This window comes from the organism of the source record quoted next, unplaced genomic scaffold (genome assembly GCF_019419815.1).
Source record: "Pyrus x bretschneideri cultivar Hongxiangsu unplaced genomic scaffold, Pyrus_bretschneideri_v1 Contig5, whole genome shotgun sequence".
Lineage (NCBI taxonomy): Eukaryota > Viridiplantae > Streptophyta > Magnoliopsida > Rosales > Rosaceae > Pyrus > Pyrus x bretschneideri.
The window spans coordinates 6,445,206-6,463,143 of record NW_025999787.1 but is presented as its reverse complement, the minus strand read 5'-3'; the positions used below and the strand labels follow the sequence as shown (position 1 = coordinate 6,463,143).

General features: G+C 38.9%; 4 protein-coding genes and 2 non-coding genes across 7 annotated transcripts; 1 reads left to right on the top strand and 5 right to left on the bottom strand.

Moving 5' to 3' along the window:
* Nucleotides 1-1,010: 1,010 nt before the first annotated feature.
* Nucleotides 1,011-3,497, bottom strand: LOC103948973 (THO complex subunit 4A). 2 transcript variants are annotated; one of them, XM_048569051.1, is made up of 5 exons: nucleotides 3,187-3,497; nucleotides 2,946-3,095; nucleotides 2,371-2,439; nucleotides 2,091-2,284; nucleotides 1,011-1,485 (listed from the first exon to the last, which is right to left on the bottom strand). In XM_048569051.1, the coding sequence occupies exons 1-5, from the start codon at nucleotides 3,355-3,357 to the stop codon at nucleotides 1,254-1,256; spliced, it is 816 nt and encodes a 271-aa protein (XP_048425008.1). In that variant the 5' UTR covers nucleotides 3,358-3,497; the 3' UTR covers nucleotides 1,011-1,253. The 2 variants fall into 2 exon arrangements, with proteins under 2 accessions (XP_048425008.1, XP_009358346.2); XM_009360071.2 differs by having other exon boundaries at nucleotides 1,011-1,482; nucleotides 3,187-3,496.
* Nucleotides 3,498-3,586: 89 nt separating this feature from the next.
* On the top strand, nucleotides 3,587-3,660 carry TRNAV-AAC. Its single transcript has one exon. It is a non-coding gene; the product is annotated as a tRNA-Val (tRNA).
* Nucleotides 3,661-7,902: 4,242 nt separating this feature from the next.
* TRNAC-GCA lies at nucleotides 7,903-7,974 on the bottom strand. Its single transcript has one exon. It is a non-coding gene; the product is annotated as a tRNA-Cys (tRNA).
* Nucleotides 7,975-9,541: 1,567 nt separating this feature from the next.
* On the bottom strand, nucleotides 9,542-11,924 carry LOC103948974. Its single transcript, XM_048569190.1, has one exon. The coding sequence runs from the start codon at nucleotides 9,972-9,974 to the stop codon at nucleotides 9,591-9,593; it is 384 nt and encodes a 127-aa protein (XP_048425147.1). The 5' UTR covers nucleotides 9,975-11,924; the 3' UTR covers nucleotides 9,542-9,590.
* A 135-nt stretch (nucleotides 11,925-12,059) lies between these two features.
* Nucleotides 12,060-12,773, bottom strand: LOC103948976 (probable histone H2B.1). The gene has a single exon (XM_009360074.3). It carries the CDS (start codon nucleotides 12,677-12,679, stop codon nucleotides 12,233-12,235), a length of 447 nt encoding a protein of 148 aa, XP_009358349.1. The 5' UTR covers nucleotides 12,680-12,773; the 3' UTR covers nucleotides 12,060-12,232.
* Nucleotides 12,774-15,217: 2,444 nt separating this feature from the next.
* On the bottom strand, nucleotides 15,218-17,938 carry LOC103948970 (actin-depolymerizing factor 1). Its single transcript, XM_009360068.3, has 3 exons — nucleotides 17,772-17,938; nucleotides 15,764-16,029; nucleotides 15,218-15,689 (listed from the first exon to the last, which is right to left on the bottom strand). Exons 1-3 carry the CDS (start codon nucleotides 17,772-17,774, stop codon nucleotides 15,539-15,541), a joined length of 420 nt encoding a protein of 139 aa, XP_009358343.1. The 5' UTR covers nucleotides 17,775-17,938; the 3' UTR covers nucleotides 15,218-15,538.

Below are 17,938 nucleotides of genomic sequence, written 5' to 3'. Positions count from 1 at the left end.
AAATTTGGAAACCGGGATTTTGTTCGGCGCATGAACCCTGTCTCTCGCCATTTCTCTTTCGCTATCTAGCATCCTAATTCTACTCGACTATCAAGACAAAAATGAATCGAACATACCTATATGAATTCCGACATCAAAACTTATAAAGATTTACAAAGTTCAAATGGCATGCAGAGAGCTACTTTTAGAATTCATGAACCAAACACGAAAAGGAAAATCATAGCAGAAAATAAGAATTCCTATTTCAAAATTCGACTAGGTTAAACCAGTCGCTTGGACGGAAAACCAATCATATTCCATAGTGCATATGGAACTCCAACCATGGAATGATAGAATCGGATTCATGCATGCTCCAATGCAATCTACTGATCTAGGCAACACAATGATGTTCACAATCAAAGCAGCAACTATTAACTCTGACACAGAATACAATCAGAATTAACAATCACCCCCACTGTCTTTACCGAGTCACCGAATAAAGACGGTCAAAGGACAGCCATACCTGGAACTCCTTCCAGGACTAGGAAGCCTGAAGGGGCTGCACATCTCTGAATATCATCGGTGTGACTTCTGTAACCCAATTCTACATGTAGAAACGGCTATTTGTTTAGTCCATACAATTTCTCTATACGCATAATGTCAGGATCAATGCCAGTTAAACATGGAAACTATCGTTTTCTGGGGCAGGATATTAGAGAAAGCTACCATAAAATAGCAGGAAATAACCAGCTCAACTGCACCAAATACAAAGGACATAACTTAAATAGTTAACAAAACTTTAAAGCCAAGGAAAACAGAGATATCTACCTCATGCGAAGTACGCCACTTTACATGCAGTAGAACCAACCAAACACATTGCAGCAGTGTGTGAATTCTCTAAGGCTCAATCCTTTCACACGTTCTGCAGCCAGTTTTGTCTTTGCGTGTGGAGATGCAGAGAGAGAAGCTTCCCGATCCCACCAACTTGTTGAATGTATAAAAGGGGATCGAAGAAGCTAATGAAGTAGGAATTCAGTTCAAGTACTGAAACTGTCCATTAACTCACATATTTCATACCCATGTTTAAACAAACATAATAAGCACCCAACATCCGTAAGCAAGATTCTAAGAGCTGTTCCTAATCATGATTTTTCTCTCTAGGAATTTCGGCTTCAATAGAAATACAGAAAATAGATGAGGTTGTCAAATCACCAAGGACCTAATGAGCCATAAAAGATGTAATATAGCCGACGCTTCACACAGCTGATTTCAATTTACTCTTGCATTGATTCTGCTGCTGCATGGTACTTCTCTAGCTCGGCATCAAGATCTTCAGCAGAAACCTTTTGGTCCTTTTCACCACGGCCTCTTCCACTTCCACGTCCACCACCGCCCCTTCTAGGACCACGGCCACCGCGGCCACCGCCGCCACCGCCACCGCCACCGCCACCGCCACCGCCGCCGCCACGTATACGTCCAAATGCACCACCCCTACTTTGTCCACTGCTTAACAACCACAACAAATACACAATCAGGACTTCAGATAAATTAATATGTGGCACAGATAATGCGTTCACACATCCAACAATAATATATGTTCAGTCTTCCCAACTGCTACATCTCATGACTCAAACACAAGTACAAGACAAAACATCATCTATATTTGAAGGGGTAACCGAGGCATGATGGAACATCAGTTTAAGTATCATACAAATGCATTCTAATCTAAATAAATAAGTATCGAAGTCACTAATTCTCAACTACAACTTTATTAAGGATATTAAAGACTACAAATTCTAGAACTTCCCACTACAATACGACCACAGAGACCCTACATATGGCCTGCAAAACAGCCATAATAGACCAAAGCCAATAATGCAAGGTCTTAAATAGGCCAACAGCATCCGGCATATGTAAAATCAAAACTTGCGCCTTGATGCATTCTTATTCCAAACATTTGCCAAGAGCTTCTTATTATACCAATCATAAAGCAAATAACCTCTTATCCTTTAAGTCATAGAGAGTAGACATTTACTAAAAAACCAATTATGCATAAGTGCAAACATCATTGAGAGCTAATTCTTTAGTAAAAAGTATGGTACACAACATACCCCATGGGTGGTCCATTCCGATTTCCAAAAGCTACATTAGGAGCAGGCAGGAACGCAGGTGGGGCGCCAGGTGTCCCAATGTTCGTTCCTACAATCTCAATCTTCATCGGCTTCCCATCAAGTTGAACATTGTTGTATCTTTTAACAGCCGCCGCAGCATCCGTTCGTCGTGAGAAAACTACGTCTGCCGTTCCCTATGGAAAAGGGTTTTTGTTTTAAACTACAGCAGGACACAAAAAATCCTCCAGAAGGACCAATAATACGAAACTTGACAAGATACCTTTGATCTCCCACTTCTGTCATAATGTACTCCATAACGTTTCAGGTCACCAACCTCAGAAAACAATTCCTGTACATAACAATTCGACTTTAGGAAATTCAAATTGTAAAATGTAATAAAACTCGAACTCCAATCCATCAAATTTGTACCCAGAAACCCACTAATAAATACCTTTGATCTCCCACTAATCCATCAAATTTGTACAATGCAACAGTACAAATGAGAATCGTAGCAGCAAAAGCAAACTTTTGATTCAGTCCAAAAGATAAAACACCGAATATGCGGATTCGAATTCTTAGTTATTTGCTTAGACTGTTGAAAGAAGGCAATAAAGGGATTTTCGAAGCCGCGCAGACTTAAAAAACCGATTCTTGAACCATCAAAACTACATGGATGTGAATTCAATTTCAATTACAATAAGAATTTAAATTCGAACAATTTTAGTTTCAAATCCAACATCCAAATACAATCTATAAGATAACTAAAAAACCCCCAATTTTGATGGATTCACAAATCACAAATCGAAATCAGCTTCGAAAGAAACAGATCCAAATTGTCATAACAGGGAACGCTACCTTAATGTCCTCGTTGGAAACGCCATAATCGAGATTGGAGATGTAGAGCTTGGTTCCGGTTTCGATAGCCGAGGCTCTTCCAGCTGGAGCCGCGTACGGCGCAGCCCCAAGATCCCCATACATGTCGTGTTGCCACGCAGTCTCCGGCGCCTAAATCCCCAAAATTTATTATTAACTCAATTCTATTTCAATTGGAGAAGATAAGATCAGATCAGAGCCAAAGCCAAAGATTTGCTTCTACCTTGGCCGCAGCCACGTACGGTGCCGCGCGATTGGCGCCTCGATTGGGCAAGCGGCGGGCTGGTCCGGGTCCGGAAGGCCCCCGGCCGCCGCGACCTCGGGTGTTACCGGATCCGGATTTCTTGCTGGTCTTGATGAGGTCGTCCAGGGACATGCTTAGAGGGTCCTGCATCTTGTTTGACTAGAGCAAGAAACGAAACCCTAGGAGCGAGAAAGTGGAGAGAGAGAGAGAGAGAGAGAGAGAGAGAGAGAGGGTTAGGGTTTTCTAGTGGAGGTGGGTTAGGGCTTTCTAGTGGAGGTGGTAGTTTGAAGCGAGGGGCCGAAGGTTATGAGAGAGGGATTGAGGTTATGTGGTTTTAATATATATATATATATATAAAGAAGCAAAATCTGACCGTCAAGGTTTCGTGGTGTAGTTGGTTATCACGTCAGTCTAACACACTGAAGGTCTCCGGTTCGAACCCGGGCGAAGCCACTATTATTTTTTCGTTCTTTGTTTTGCCCTTGGCGCTTACATGCAATGCCTCCTGCAACTCAACTCCAACCTTTTTTTTTTTTTTTTTTTTTTTTGGGATTCAAATTTCGCCACTAAGGACCCCCGGTTCACTATTGTTTTTTGGTTCCTTGTTTGTCACTTGGCGTTTACATTTGCAATGCCCCTTCATAACCGATTCTGATCTCTCCTTTTTCTTTAGGATTCAAATTTTTTGCCACTTAAGTTTGAACCCCACAAAACTGACATTCTCTAAATTTTTATGGATAAATTTTTTTGCAATGCCCTTGGAGCTCGATTCTAGTCTCACTTTCTCCCTAGAAATCAAACTTCCCACTTAACCCTCTAGAAATCGGTTTTTGTTCCACCTTGTCAAATTTGAGTTCTAGAAGAGAAAATGATTATATACGAGTGAGTTATCAAGACTCAAGAGCATTGCAAAAAATAAGCATTTTCTTATCCAACATGTAAGATCACGTTTTATATGCGAACGAAAGCGAGGGGTTGAAAATTGAACTCAAGACTTTGAAGGTAAAGATGAACACTTTTAACTATCTCATCTACAAGCCCTTTCCTCTTATGAAAGTTTTAAGACTACATTTACAACTTTCAATTTTTCGTTTGAATGGTGGATGATTGCCACATTTTTCTTTTTTCCTTTTTGTCAGAGACTATTTTCTTTTATCCTCAAAATTGGAAATGTTTTTAATTGGGTTGAATAAAACAAACAAGAATCAACAGACAAAATTAAGAGAAATAATGTAGAATTTAAAAAAGGAATTGATAGAAAATCAAAACCAAAATCTCCATAATGGATTTCTCCTAAAAAGAAATTATGTTCAATCGTTTCACAATTTGTGTTGAAAGTAGAGAGAGACTGAAAAAGTTGTATTGCGTAACAACTTTTGACAGCAAAGGTTAATTCTGGCCTTGTCAAGGTGAGTATTGCATAACAACAACGGTAGTGTCACGCCTCAATCCACGAATAAGAACTATTCATGAGCTGGGGTGTGATTCATATCATAGCTATGAAAATAAATTCTATAATCAAGACATGATGAAAGAAAATATTAATTAAAATTTGTAACTAAATTTGCACTTGAGTTTACAACACAAAATTTATCGAATACGGATCGGAATAAAAATTAGTGCACAAGTTACTTTACAACCAAAACTACCAACTAAATAATAATTAAATTGTAACAATTCTTTCAAATGCATAAAGTATATATTGCAAATGAGATGCATGGACTCACTCCCTTCTAATTCCGCTAACACATACCTAAGGCACTCAAGCCTGCACGTCTCATATCATGCTTATACCACTTGACTATGAATACCTTAAAATATGAGTTAACTCCCGTTCACCCCTTGAGACCAATTTTTCAGAATTAAATTCTCAATTTCCACTTTATTATAAAGGCATTTCCACCAACGCCCAATTGTGTATTAAGCATTTCCCCTAACGCCTGACATATACAAGATTTCATTATTTTATATTCAAGGCATTCTCCGGCCCTTGAATATCTTCACAAGTCAAACACTTAACACAAGTGAGCACTTGACACAACTGTAGACATCAAAATTTCAAGAAAATAAATGTTCATCAACACATTGAAGTTTTGACATGTCAGGGCATAAGTGGCATATGCCATGTGTCTCACAAATTGTACACATGGATGTAACTCATCAAATTGGACGAGTCATCAAGAGAGATACGTGTCAACACTTGGCTGAAAGGAATTAATTAATTAATTAATTAATTTGATTTTAATTTAATTAAATCAAATATTAATTGATGGAGTCAAATCACGAACCGGCCTAGAAATCGAGTCTTGGTTTTTTTGTCAATTAATCAAGCCCACAATCAAGGCCAAATCCATTCGTAGTCAAGGCTTGGAGAGTCTAGAAATATTGAAGCTCCAAGACAAAGAAAAGGATCCAAAAATCATTCTAGCACCCAGATGTTGCCAAAGTTCAAGCACCCAAAGCCCCAAATACTCAGAAGAATTCAGAAAGTTCTTTGCGTTCTTCACCAAACCTTCAAAGAATCATCAAGCACTACTACCCGTGTCGATCCTTCAAATCACCTAGAGCCAAAACCTCTCGGCAACCGTTCATTCAAGACCAAGTCATCGGCATCGTAGCCCTTGGATCAACAACATACACATTTACACATCTTTCGGAGATCGAATAAGAGGAAACTTGTAAACAGAGATTGTTAACCCTACTAATTCATTAATACAAATTTACTTTGTACACGTGTTCTTATGTTATTTGCTATAGAAAATTTGTGTTTACAACAACACAGCTCTTTTTCTTACTTTGCATGAATGCTTATGTATATGCAAAGTAATATAGATATCAATTATCGCCGACTCTATAATAATCATACAATCTGCAAAACTAATCAAAATAGTTAGTAGGCAAAATTGTATTATATTATCAATAATAAAGTATTGATAACACACACAATAATATAATTGAGAACTATTACTTTACCATTTTACTCCATCTCTCTCTAGGTGATATTGATACGTAACCCCATTTGGAATCCATAGAGCAATTCTGTTAGAATATAGCTTTCTTGGTTGTACGAGTCTTAATCACGACATCGTGTTCGTCTGCCATGACTCCCATTGGTGAGGTTGACTGGCCAAAGGCCACGTTGTCGTTGCAGGTTGGCGTCCCTGATACATCGAACTTCTTGCTGGCAATGCAGCTTTGGTGGTGATAAATATGTAGGATAGTATTTTATGACGATATGTGAGGTCGTGGTTTTGATTTGTAGAAATTTGATATGTGAAAGATGAGACTAAGTTGATGATAAAGAGATAAGGATTTGGGTTGGCCATGGTGAGCTTGACGTGATGATGACCAAGAGCATCCATTTTTTGTTTCCTTTGCTTTCTAATGCTATCTTCTTCCTATCATTTGTAGTTCGGTAAATTGATTTGCATATGCATTTGGATTTCATTATGTACAAGAGATTTACAAAATATTGTGAAGGTGGTTTAGAGCCTTTACATAAGGTAAAATAACTGGTGAGTGAGAAGAATGGTGTGTAAGGGAGAGGAGGTTTTTCCTTTTTCTGTGTGTTCTTCCCTTCCTTTCAGCTCTTCTCCTTCATTAATTTATATGGAATGGAATCATCCCTCTTGTTGCTATTTCTGGATATTACACATGTCTTCACTTGCGCACTCCTAATAACCTCAAGATGTTGCCACCTGCAAGATGCCAACGTATACAATGCTAAGACTCCCACCTATTCATTTAAGATGGTGAATAATCACCAATCATTAACTCATAATGATGAACTTGTCAATACACCCTTATTTGGTAAAATTATCGAGCCAATCTCATATAATCATCCTTCTCCAGTTCAAACTAAAAACATCTCTAATTACATACGAACATGAAATAATACTAGCTAGTTTTTTGAAATAATTTTGTAGCAAAAATGATTTTATGTTGAGACTATTTACATATCGAAACTAGGTTCTTGTATAAAAGAAATCTAATAAAATCATTATGTAAAAATAATTACCCACATACACATATATATAATCATTTTTTTAAATACGGGATATTACAAGTAGATCGATGAAAAGTAAACAAATAACCTGAGTGATCAAGTTCAGTGGTTCCAACTGGTGTGTTTCAAGGTCTAAAAACCCTTATTAATTTCCTCCAATATTTTATGTATAAATCTCAACTAGCAACTAAAGCAAACACGATTACATTCAAGAGTGCATTTACATACATACTTAAAAGATTTATATCTATTTAGTAAATGACAAATGATAAACACACACCCTTTTTAACATCACACACACTCATGTTCGATCTTTGTTATTGTTTTCATTTGATACCTTTAATTTGATGGTTAGAAATAAGAATAGGTGCGTGAAAATAATCTCCCTTTCTAAAATAGAATAGTTACTTTAAAAAATATTGGATCTTTATAATTTTTGTACACAACTGAACTCAGAGAAAATATGTCTTTTCAATATTGTATGATAAATGTGAGAAGTAGGTAAACAATATTTTCATGTGACAAAGTATTAGGTAGAGGGGGTTTACACATTTCATGTGATTTTATCATGCTTTGCAAATTTCATCCAAAAAGGATTTTTTTTATTGTCAAAAAATCCACTCCATATCATCAAATTGGGCATTTATCTGTAAATAGCAATAAAAATAAGAACGACATTAAAATATTTGAGGGCCCAACCGGGTTCGAACCGGTGACCTCTTGATCTGCAGTCAAATGCTCTACCACTGAGCTATGGACCCAATTGTCTTATAATTACAGTGTTAACATAAATAACCTTTGAACACTTAGGGTGCGTTTGTTGCACCGGACTGTCTCGGACTGGACTAGCTGCAGGGACTAAGTTGGACTGGCTTAGACTAGACTAAGTTGGACTAACTTAGTGAAGCGTTTGGTGCAGTGTCGGACTAAGAAGTAGGATAATTAATAAATTCTAATATTATATTAATTTATCTATATCTCTTTTAATATTTTATTCTTACTTCTCTCATTTTTTTCCTTCTTTTTTCTGAAAGCTCTTCCTCTTCTTCGAAGCCCAGTTCCACACTTTGAGATCAAATCAAAACCCAGTTCCATACTCATTTTTTTCCTTCTTTTTTCTGAAAGCTCTTCCTCTTCTTCGAAACCCAGTTCCATACTTCGAAACCCAGTGCCGAGAATATTGTCGTAGTTCTCTCGGATTTGAGATGAGGGAATGGTCTCCCATAGCCGCCGCCGTTACGATCTCAACACCAGATGCCAGTACTTCATCCAGGGCCTTCGCCTCGTCGACCTCGAGTACCTCCGCCGCACCGGCAACTTCCTCCCCCCACCCAACGCCTCCGAGTCCTGCTGGGTGCCTCCGCCTGCAACTAGTCTCTCGAAAATGGATCGCCCTGCGCCCTCTGCACCACCAGAATAACCTGGCAAAGCCTGCTCTTGACCTGCGAGTCCGTCGGAAACGTCTCCACCTGGCAGAGCTTGCTCTTGACCTGCGAGGACGCCAAGCTACACAAAGGAGACGAAGCAGGTCTTAGCAGTCCCGTGGTTTTCGGGGGGTTTCACTAAGACGACTTAGCGAGGGAGATAGTCCACACGAGTCCGGGCTAGTCTCATTTAAGTTAGTCCCCAAGCTTACCAAACATGGGACAATAATCCTAGCCAGTCCAATCCCACTTAAGAAGGTGAAACAAACGCCCCCTTAGTACTACGAGCTAGTGATGTTTCTTTTTACTTGTAAGTAAGAGTTCTTAAGTTCGATTTTCACTAAATGTGAGTTTGAACCATATTGTTATAGCTAACCGGGTGTGAGGCTTAGCCCACTCCTCAATCCCTTAGTGTAGATAATATTGTTTGTTAAAAGGAAAAAAAAAAAAAAAAACATTAATGACCCTTTATAACCACTTAGTATTACAGTGCAGTTGTATTTCTCTTCATTTATAAGTGAGAGGTTTGAGGTTCAATTATCACCAAATGCGAATTTGAACTACATTCGTAGTCCATTGTGAGGCTTAACTCACATCCTCCCCTTTAGCGTAGATAATACCGTTTGTTAAAAATTACAACAACAAAAAAAATCCCTTATAAATAAGGCTGCTAAATCATATAAATTTGTTTAGACAAATATACTTTTATGTCTAAATTCCAGTTAGTCATGGTCAAATTTTAGTTTTTTCACTGGCTGTGCTAATTAAATTCTTATGCGCATTTAGAAGCTGCTCACACTGGATAATAATATTGTATGAAATGGTCTTTTGAGCTTTCCCAGAAACCCGCAGATATCAGAAAAATTCAAACATTCAACACAGCCAAAGAAAGAAAGAAAGAAAGAAAAAAAACCATGTCTTTCTACTGAAATTCATCATATAATTGGGTTTCTCTACACCAATTCATGATCAACCTCTCTGCGTCTGTCACCCTCCCACAAACCCAAGGACCGCACGACCAAAACCGAACCCGCCACAATCAAGGCAGCAAACACCGTCGGCACGAAGAAATCCAAGCTCGACCGCTGAATCATGTGAGCCGGGAAGCACATTGACTCTCTCGGATAATCCAAGGGTATCCTAACAAACCCCTCGCCGGTGCAAGACTTGGCTAAGGGAGAGAAGGGTGATATCGCCGTGAGGAACGCCATCTCAGGAGAGAAAGACGCCACGGCCACTGTCACTGACAAAAGAAGCGTCCAGGTGGTCATGTAGAGAAACACCGGCCACCTGGACGCGGCAGCTCGGAGGATGGAGTGGAAGAACGAGAGAGACATTTCACAGAGTTGTGGAAGAAGATGGCTTTAGGGTGTTAGGTTGTTGACAACATTTATGGGAGCAATAGAAGGGGGTGGAAGCACGTTGTATGTTGAACTATTTGTCCAAGTTTTTGGTGTTACGACTAAATTGTCCTCATCTGTTGGTTCGGTTGCATGTTCTCGCCCGTAGAGGGGGCCACGATTTCTTCTGTGATTGTATGGGGGCGAATAGGAACACGCCACGTCAATTTACCCCAACGTGATTTAGGTACGAGTTGTACAGCTGCGGATTACCCAAACTCACCATTCTTAGCTCCTTCACAATGTTCATGATCTCTCCCTCGTCTCCAGACCACTCTATTTTCTCAGTTGGAACAAATCTGCAGATGCCTGCCAACGCCAAACTTTCCACCAAGTTCGAATCAGAGAGGAGTTTTGTACAAACCTTATTGATTCCACCAAGCATTTTGTTCAACAAGTCCTGCATGATTGCAGCATTATTGATTCCACCAAGCGTTTGAGTGTCAAATTCCAAATCAACAAGAACAAATAACCCATCATTGAAGTTTGTCTCAACTTTGTTCCTGTAAAGCGGGGGACTGTGGACCTCTCGTGTTTCTTTGGTGAGACCAAACTGCACCATTTGTTTTAATGAGGACCTTCCTGATAGTCCTTCAACAGAAAAGCAGGTTTACCCAAGTTAAATGATCTGAAGATAACAAGCAACAAAGTTAGGATATATCAAGCAAATGGGCAAATGGTTAGGATATATCAACAGAAAAGCAGGTTTTACATTAGTACCGAGCAACAAAGTTAGGATATATCAAGCAAATGGGCAAATGGTTAGGATATATCAACAGAAAAGCAGGTTTTACATTAGTAATGAGCAACAAAGTTAGGATATATCAAGCAAATGGGCAAATGGTTATAGCAGCAAATATATATAGCAATGAGCAGATAAATGTAGAGGCGCAAGTGCGATTTGCTTAAAGCCGAACAATTAAACAGATAAACTGGAAATTAACGAAAATAAGGTTTTGCTGGTATGAAATATGTTACCGGATCGCTCAGGCTCAGCTACTGTATGAAATATGGGAAATAGAGTTAAAGAGCAGTCAATAGCAGCCAAGTTCTCTTCCTGTATTTGCCCTGAGGGCCATTGACACCGTTATTTCAAGAAAGCTTCCCAATACTGAGGAAGCGACCACTTATGCCTTGCCTCGGAGCAGTCTTTTACTTTCAGGCCTCAACCAGAAGGCAAATGAGGAGGAGCAACAAACCAGAAACCAAACTAGTATCAGAGCTAGAATAAAACTAGTAAGATTGCTTATATACGTCACAACTCCGACTCTAAATTACACAGCATGTGGTAATATAGTATACTCACCAATGATGCTTCTCAAAACTAGTATCAGAGCAAATCTCTGATACTATCAGGTTCATGTCACATCGGAAAATAAACACAACAAGATGATGCAGCATATAGAGGCCAGGCCAGGGCCAAACCCAACACTTTATTATGTCTACAGACAAGGATAAAACTACTTTTGCAGCATACATGGTACAAACACCACCTCAGGCATACATCCAAATTCATGATTTGGAACACACCTAACCACATGCAACCTACAAAATTTAGATGGATGCATATTCCTACTTCACAACAATGCTGATGAGTGCAAACTCTTCACATTCGGCAGAGATTCACCCAATTATGTGTATTATGGAAAATGCTTCTGAATTAAAGCACAATTCACGGGAAGGCTGGATACCAACATATCCTGCTAATCCACTTTTTGCAAAAGCACTTACCAATCCGACAACGTACTTCTTCTCCCATACGAAAAGTGATGAACAAAAATGAACTCGTTTAACACTTGCATAATCAAAAGCATTAAAACCCTAACATACAAGACAGAAGAACAAAAAGATTTGAAGGAATCATGGAACAAAAAAATGGGCCACATATTGCAACATAATTTTGGGCAAATTTGAGCATCTTTTCCCAACTTAATCAAATCATTAATAATAGAAATACCAACTTAAATCAGAAATTGCAGAAAATAATCAGATGGGTAAACACTAACAGAGGAAATGGATCAATTAGGTAAATCGTACTTTCATTTAGAATTTAAACTGCAATAGCACAAGATCAGTACTTAATACTTACATAATCAAAAGCATTAAAACCCATAAACCCCTAACCCTAACCCTAATTCCTTCACAACCAATCTCAAACCCAAATCCACAGAATTAAACCCATTAACCCTAACTCTTCAAGAGCTAGTAAACTTAGTCACCGCCTTAGTCCCCTCAGACACCGCATGCTTAGCGAGCTCACCAGGCAGCACCAATCTCACCGCCGTCTGGATCTCCCGGGAAGTAATCGTCGGCTTCTTGTTGTACCTCGCGAGCCTGGACGACTCCTGGGCGAGCTTCTCGAATATGTCGTTGATGAAGCTGTTCATGATTCCCATGGCCTTGCTGGAGATCCCGATGTCAGGGTGGACCTGCTTAAGCACCTTGAAGATGTAGATCTTGTAGGTCTCCACGCTCTTCTTCGATCTCTTCTTCTTCTTGTCTCCGGCAGCAGCTCCGGCCTCCTTCGGCAGCTTCTTCCCGGCCTTGGGCTTCTTCTCAGCGGGTGCTTTCTCCGCCACGGCGGACTTTTTCTCCTCCGCGGGCTTCTTCTCGGCCGGTTTCTTCTCAGCCTTAGGCGCCATCGGAAATCTTCTTGATTTTTCTTTCTCGGAAACCAAACGGAAACTTTGAGAAGACGAAATTGGGAGGACTTGGAATCTCTGGGATAACAGATAATGTGGGTTTGGTCTGGTATTTAAATACGTCGTTGATAAGGGGCAGACGCGGATCGCTGACGTGGCGAAAAGTGCCCGTTGGATGCGGTGGAGTAAACTGGGAGATCGACGGCTCGAATTGAAGCGTAAAGGAGCGCTTTGCTTGTTAATTAGGCTGTATACGTGGTGAGTTATGATTGGTAATGGTCAAAGGGTGTGGATCGATGAGCTGCGCTAAATGGGCGATCGCACTGCTTATTTGGATAATGTTAATAGGACAAAATTTTTAAACCAAATGATGAATCACCAATGAAAAATAAATACGTTAATCGATAATTAAGTTAATAATTCAATTATCAACAACCACTGTATTTAGTTTATAAAATGATTTAACATTTTCGTCTCTCCAGCATTGCCCCTTTTTATTTTATCTTTTTTGACAACGAAATTTTCATTTTGAAAGTTGAAATTTAGAGCATTTCCAATGGTATAGACCATGAGTGACATGGTATTTTACTTACTCGACTCATGAAAAATGTTTCATAAATTCCATAGATGAGCAAAAATTGTACTTTCATTATTTTTTGCATACGTAACTCATCAAAATGAGTTTACTTACTCAATTGTCTATATCATTCGAGACACTCTTACAAGGATGCTGCACGGCTTATAGAACCACATGAATGAGTAATTTTTTGAAGAGAAATTTCATATTATTTATGGAAAAAATGATTTTTGTATTAATGTATTCCTTTTAGTTTAGGAATTAACAGTATTCCCTTATGTGTATTCGAGGTTTTGTATTTGACTCCTATGATATCGTTTTTGTATTCTTTTTATTTTTTTATTTTGCATTTTTTTGACACAGAATATCGTTTTTGTATTAAAACAATTGTTTATATTTTTTTATAGGATTAAGTACTTAAACCCAATTTTTTAGTGTCATTTCAAATTGATCTTAATCTTTTTTATCATTCTAAATAAGTATCCAGCCTATTAAAAATGTCACATCCATTAAGCCCTAATTAAAATATGTTAAACTTAATAGGGGTTACTTTGTCTCCAAAATCAATAAAGGTCATGAAAAGTATAGCCTATACCAACTAACAGTCATCACCACCTCCATCATGCTTTTACCTCCAATCCCAACGCAAAACCAGCAACTCCACCCTACAATTCAAGCTGCCAATATAGAGAAGAAGGTCATGGAGGTTGCTGAAATAGTATGGACTATCATGTTGCGGCCATCACCATCTTCGCGCCCTACAAAGAAGAACTAAAAGCTTTACAAGCCAAGGTTCGACACATGAGCAGAAACAAGCTCCATGAAGCCCTATCACTGTTCAATCTATTTATTTTCATATTCACCTCACTGTGAAGTTTTAACAACAATGCCCAAAGTCAAAAGAAAATCTGTTGGATGTGAGTAGTCATTCTGGCATGTGGCAAATGGCACACGTGACATTTTGGCATCTGCAAGAATTTGGAACATTTTCATACATTTTTGTTAGTTTCACTTTTGTTTCTCTTACCATAACAACAAACTATCATATTCATGTTCTTCAAAATATATTTTTCCGTGCAAAACCTAAACGTACAGTATACTTATCAGGGCTTTTTGCAAAGTGGGCAAGTTTCAGGAAGCTTCATAGCTCCTCGTCGAAATGACAGTCAATGGTATTCACCCAGATTGTATCACGTATTTAACATTTATCTCTGAGTAGTGTAGGAGGGGCAATTTGCTAGAAGCAATCAAGCTGTGGGATGTTATGCTAGATAGAGTTGCGTTATGACATGATGAGAAGAGGGTTGAAGCCAAATCGAGTTACATATAACATTCATCCGTGGGACTTGCCTTAATAGTTAGGTTCTGTCCATCAAAAACGCGAACTAAGCCCGTATGTAAGTTATTGTTGTCATGTTTTACGTACATTTAAATCTCTAACAAGATTTACCAGGAATTGTAGTTGCATCTATTTGATTTGGCCGCACTCGATGTTTGTATCACATAGATGATCTACGATCCCTTAGATGCGGCTTTTTGTAGAAATGATGCGGTTTTTTGTAGAAATTATGTTGCGTAGGTAGTTAAGAGAAGGTGAACTGAGTCTAAATAAGATGCACTTGCACGTATTTTTCCTTATGTTCTCCTGGTACAACAGCGACTAGCCTAAGAACGGGAACAAACAACTACCCGGGAATAGCCCTGGCCAAACTCAAGGGCATGAGAAGCCACCCGCGAGTTTATAATCTACAATATATGAGCTCATCATCTGTATGAACTCAACATGCAGGTGGATCTCTCCATAAACAGTGAATGAGTCACCGGTTTTCGGAAAATAACCGGTGGCTATGTGCTCAGAGAGAAAGTCATACGTATTGAACCAGCGTCTGAATGACAAGAACCAAAATGGTAAGATAGGCACACAAAAAGAATGACAAAATAACTGATTTCGGAACCAAAAATAACAGCATAACAGCTCTTTTCTGCATTCTTAAAAAGAGTACGACGCGTTGAAGTTTAACAGAACAAACCCAGTTTTTCTTCCTTCAGGGGATGATACAACTTAGCTTCTAGATGTAACCATACGGACACACATTGCATAAGTTCCTTCACCTCGTCTATAACTGAGTCCTGCGGACTCGTTCAAAATGAAGAAAGACTGTAAGGTAAATTCAAACCGAGAATTATAATCTAGTCAAGTTCACAACCCCCACAAACTATGAACATTTCACATAAAAGTAAAGCAGAGCTTGAGAAAAACGGGCATAACAAGACCAAGCTTCTTAGTTTGCACGACTTTTGATAACATCGAGACCTATCTCAGTCGGATCAGTAGCCTGCAGCTCGACTTGTATGCCGTCCAATTCTCTCTTGAACCTGTCCTTGGAGCTTGCATAAATCATCTTGTTTCTCACCCTTGCTGTGTCGGGAGACCTATGAACATGGTAAAGAACATAAGCAAAAACGATGGGAAAAAAGAGAGACGCGTTTTTAGGTTAGAATAGTACCATCCGACAAAGAAAATCCTGCTTTTCTGACAATTCTCCACAGTCACAAAGTCAAAATCATAGACAGCATATCTGCATTCATTATCAGGAAGGTTTGCAGTAAAGTCTTCATAGCTTTCAGCTGGCTGACCGAGTTTCTCCACAATCACCTCATTTTTCTTCTCGTCAATCTTGAACACTATGAAGCGGTATGTTCTCTTAGCCTTCAATTCCAGAAACTTCAGCTTGCAGTCATCATTCACAGCAAATCCGGACGCTGCGTTAGCCTGATCATATGATGAAACAGAAGATACATGTTATTCTTATGCAACTTATTTCCACAAAACCAACACACACTGGTTTTGAAACAATAAACATGCGTTCACTCTCCTACTCAGCCAAAAAAAATAAAGCTCAGAAATTCTCAAGAAAACAATTAAATAATATCTACAATGTTGTGCCAAAGTTATCAAACAACGGAATCAGATATTAAAATGCCACAGTGCCTCTCCTTGAATCTAAGGGCCCGTTTAATAACCAATTTTAGTTCTACAGATAGATAGAGAAGTATGCGGGAGAAAGGAGGATCGAGGGTCAACGTGGGAAAGTGGAACAAATGTGAAGGGATGTGTATGTAATGGCACACAATCGAAACTGAAAACAATTTCGAAGTTGTTTTCGCTGTCAAGTTTTGTTTTCATATAATCTCCTTCTTTTCTCCCCCTCCCATCACCCCTCCCACCACCTTCTTTCATCCTTTACATTCCTCATTTCTCCTGTATACTCACCCTCTACCTTACCACAAAAAATGAAAACTAAAAACTAAAAACAAAATGGTTATCAAACGGGCGACAAAGGTTGCAAGTTTTCCGGTCACAAAAGGAAGACAACTTGGATGCAATGATCATTATAAAACATCCGATGGAGATCCTAAGAGACTATTCTAGAGATTTTCCGATCCTTGAGGTTTGGTCAGGCGAATAAAAAAGGCGGACTGATTTTGAAAAGAATTTCAAAGTCTGAAACCTCCTTCCCTCCCATCCTTCCTCCTCTTTTTTCTCTCCCTCTTTCTCTCCCATTCTAGATGTTCTGTCTCACCCAATTTCTTAAAAAGTAGTGCGTAATGATACAGGATTCAACTTGAATCTTTCAAGTTAAGCCTGTACTATGCAGGTTGGTTAGAGATTAGATATCTAAACTAAACAGGAATCAACCAGCAATCTGAAACCGAGAAACCAAGAACGTGCCAGTTTTAGCATAACAAATGAACAAAAAAGGAATAAGACTACTTGAGGTACTTTTCTTCTTTACTTTAGCTTCAATCGTAGACTACAGTCTCCTTTCTGATGCGTCCAAGATTAAGATCAAATACAATTCAGCATCGCAACATCCGTAAGGAATCAAATTGGACCGCTCCAATTAGTTCTGATCAGTGATCAGCTGGTTGACAATATTCCAATACCGAGCACTTGAATCCCAACTCTCGATCAATTAACAGCTTTCTAATCAGATTTAAATCTCGAGGTATCTAAATATTGACACCCACATCAATTGTTAGACTAATGGGATCGGTGCAACGCAACTTGGTTCAAATTTCACAATCAACATGACAACATTGCCAGTTTGCCACCAACACCAACACAATCAGATTACCAAAATACCAAACATAAAAGAACCCACAAACCCACCACAAAGAACCAAAATAAAAATACCCAAAACTCAACAAACGAAGAATATATGTGAATGTGATCAAAATTATTTTATGAACCAAAAATCAAAAGAAAATTTTAAAACTTTAAGCAAATATCTTCAGCTACTGTAAATTAAATGATACAAAAACCCAAATTCAGATCCACAACAAATTACAATCGATTGAAACAAGTGCATCTAAAACCCATCACAGATGATAAACTCAGAGATCAAAGATCATAACCCAAAACACATTAAACATTAAAAAAAAAAGACAAAAATAAATAAATAAAAACAAAAGCAATGGGCAGGGAAAGAGAAGCAGGAGAGAGATGCTGACCATTGCTGTTGCAGAAAGTGAGCTGAGTTGCTCCGACTATGGCAGAAAATGGAGGACTGATTGCTCTCCGGTGTTTGGTGTGTGCTTTGGAGCTGGAGGGCTTTTGCTACGGAGTACGGAGACAGTGGTGGCTGAGGCTTCTCTTTCATCCGCCTCCCTCTTCCTGC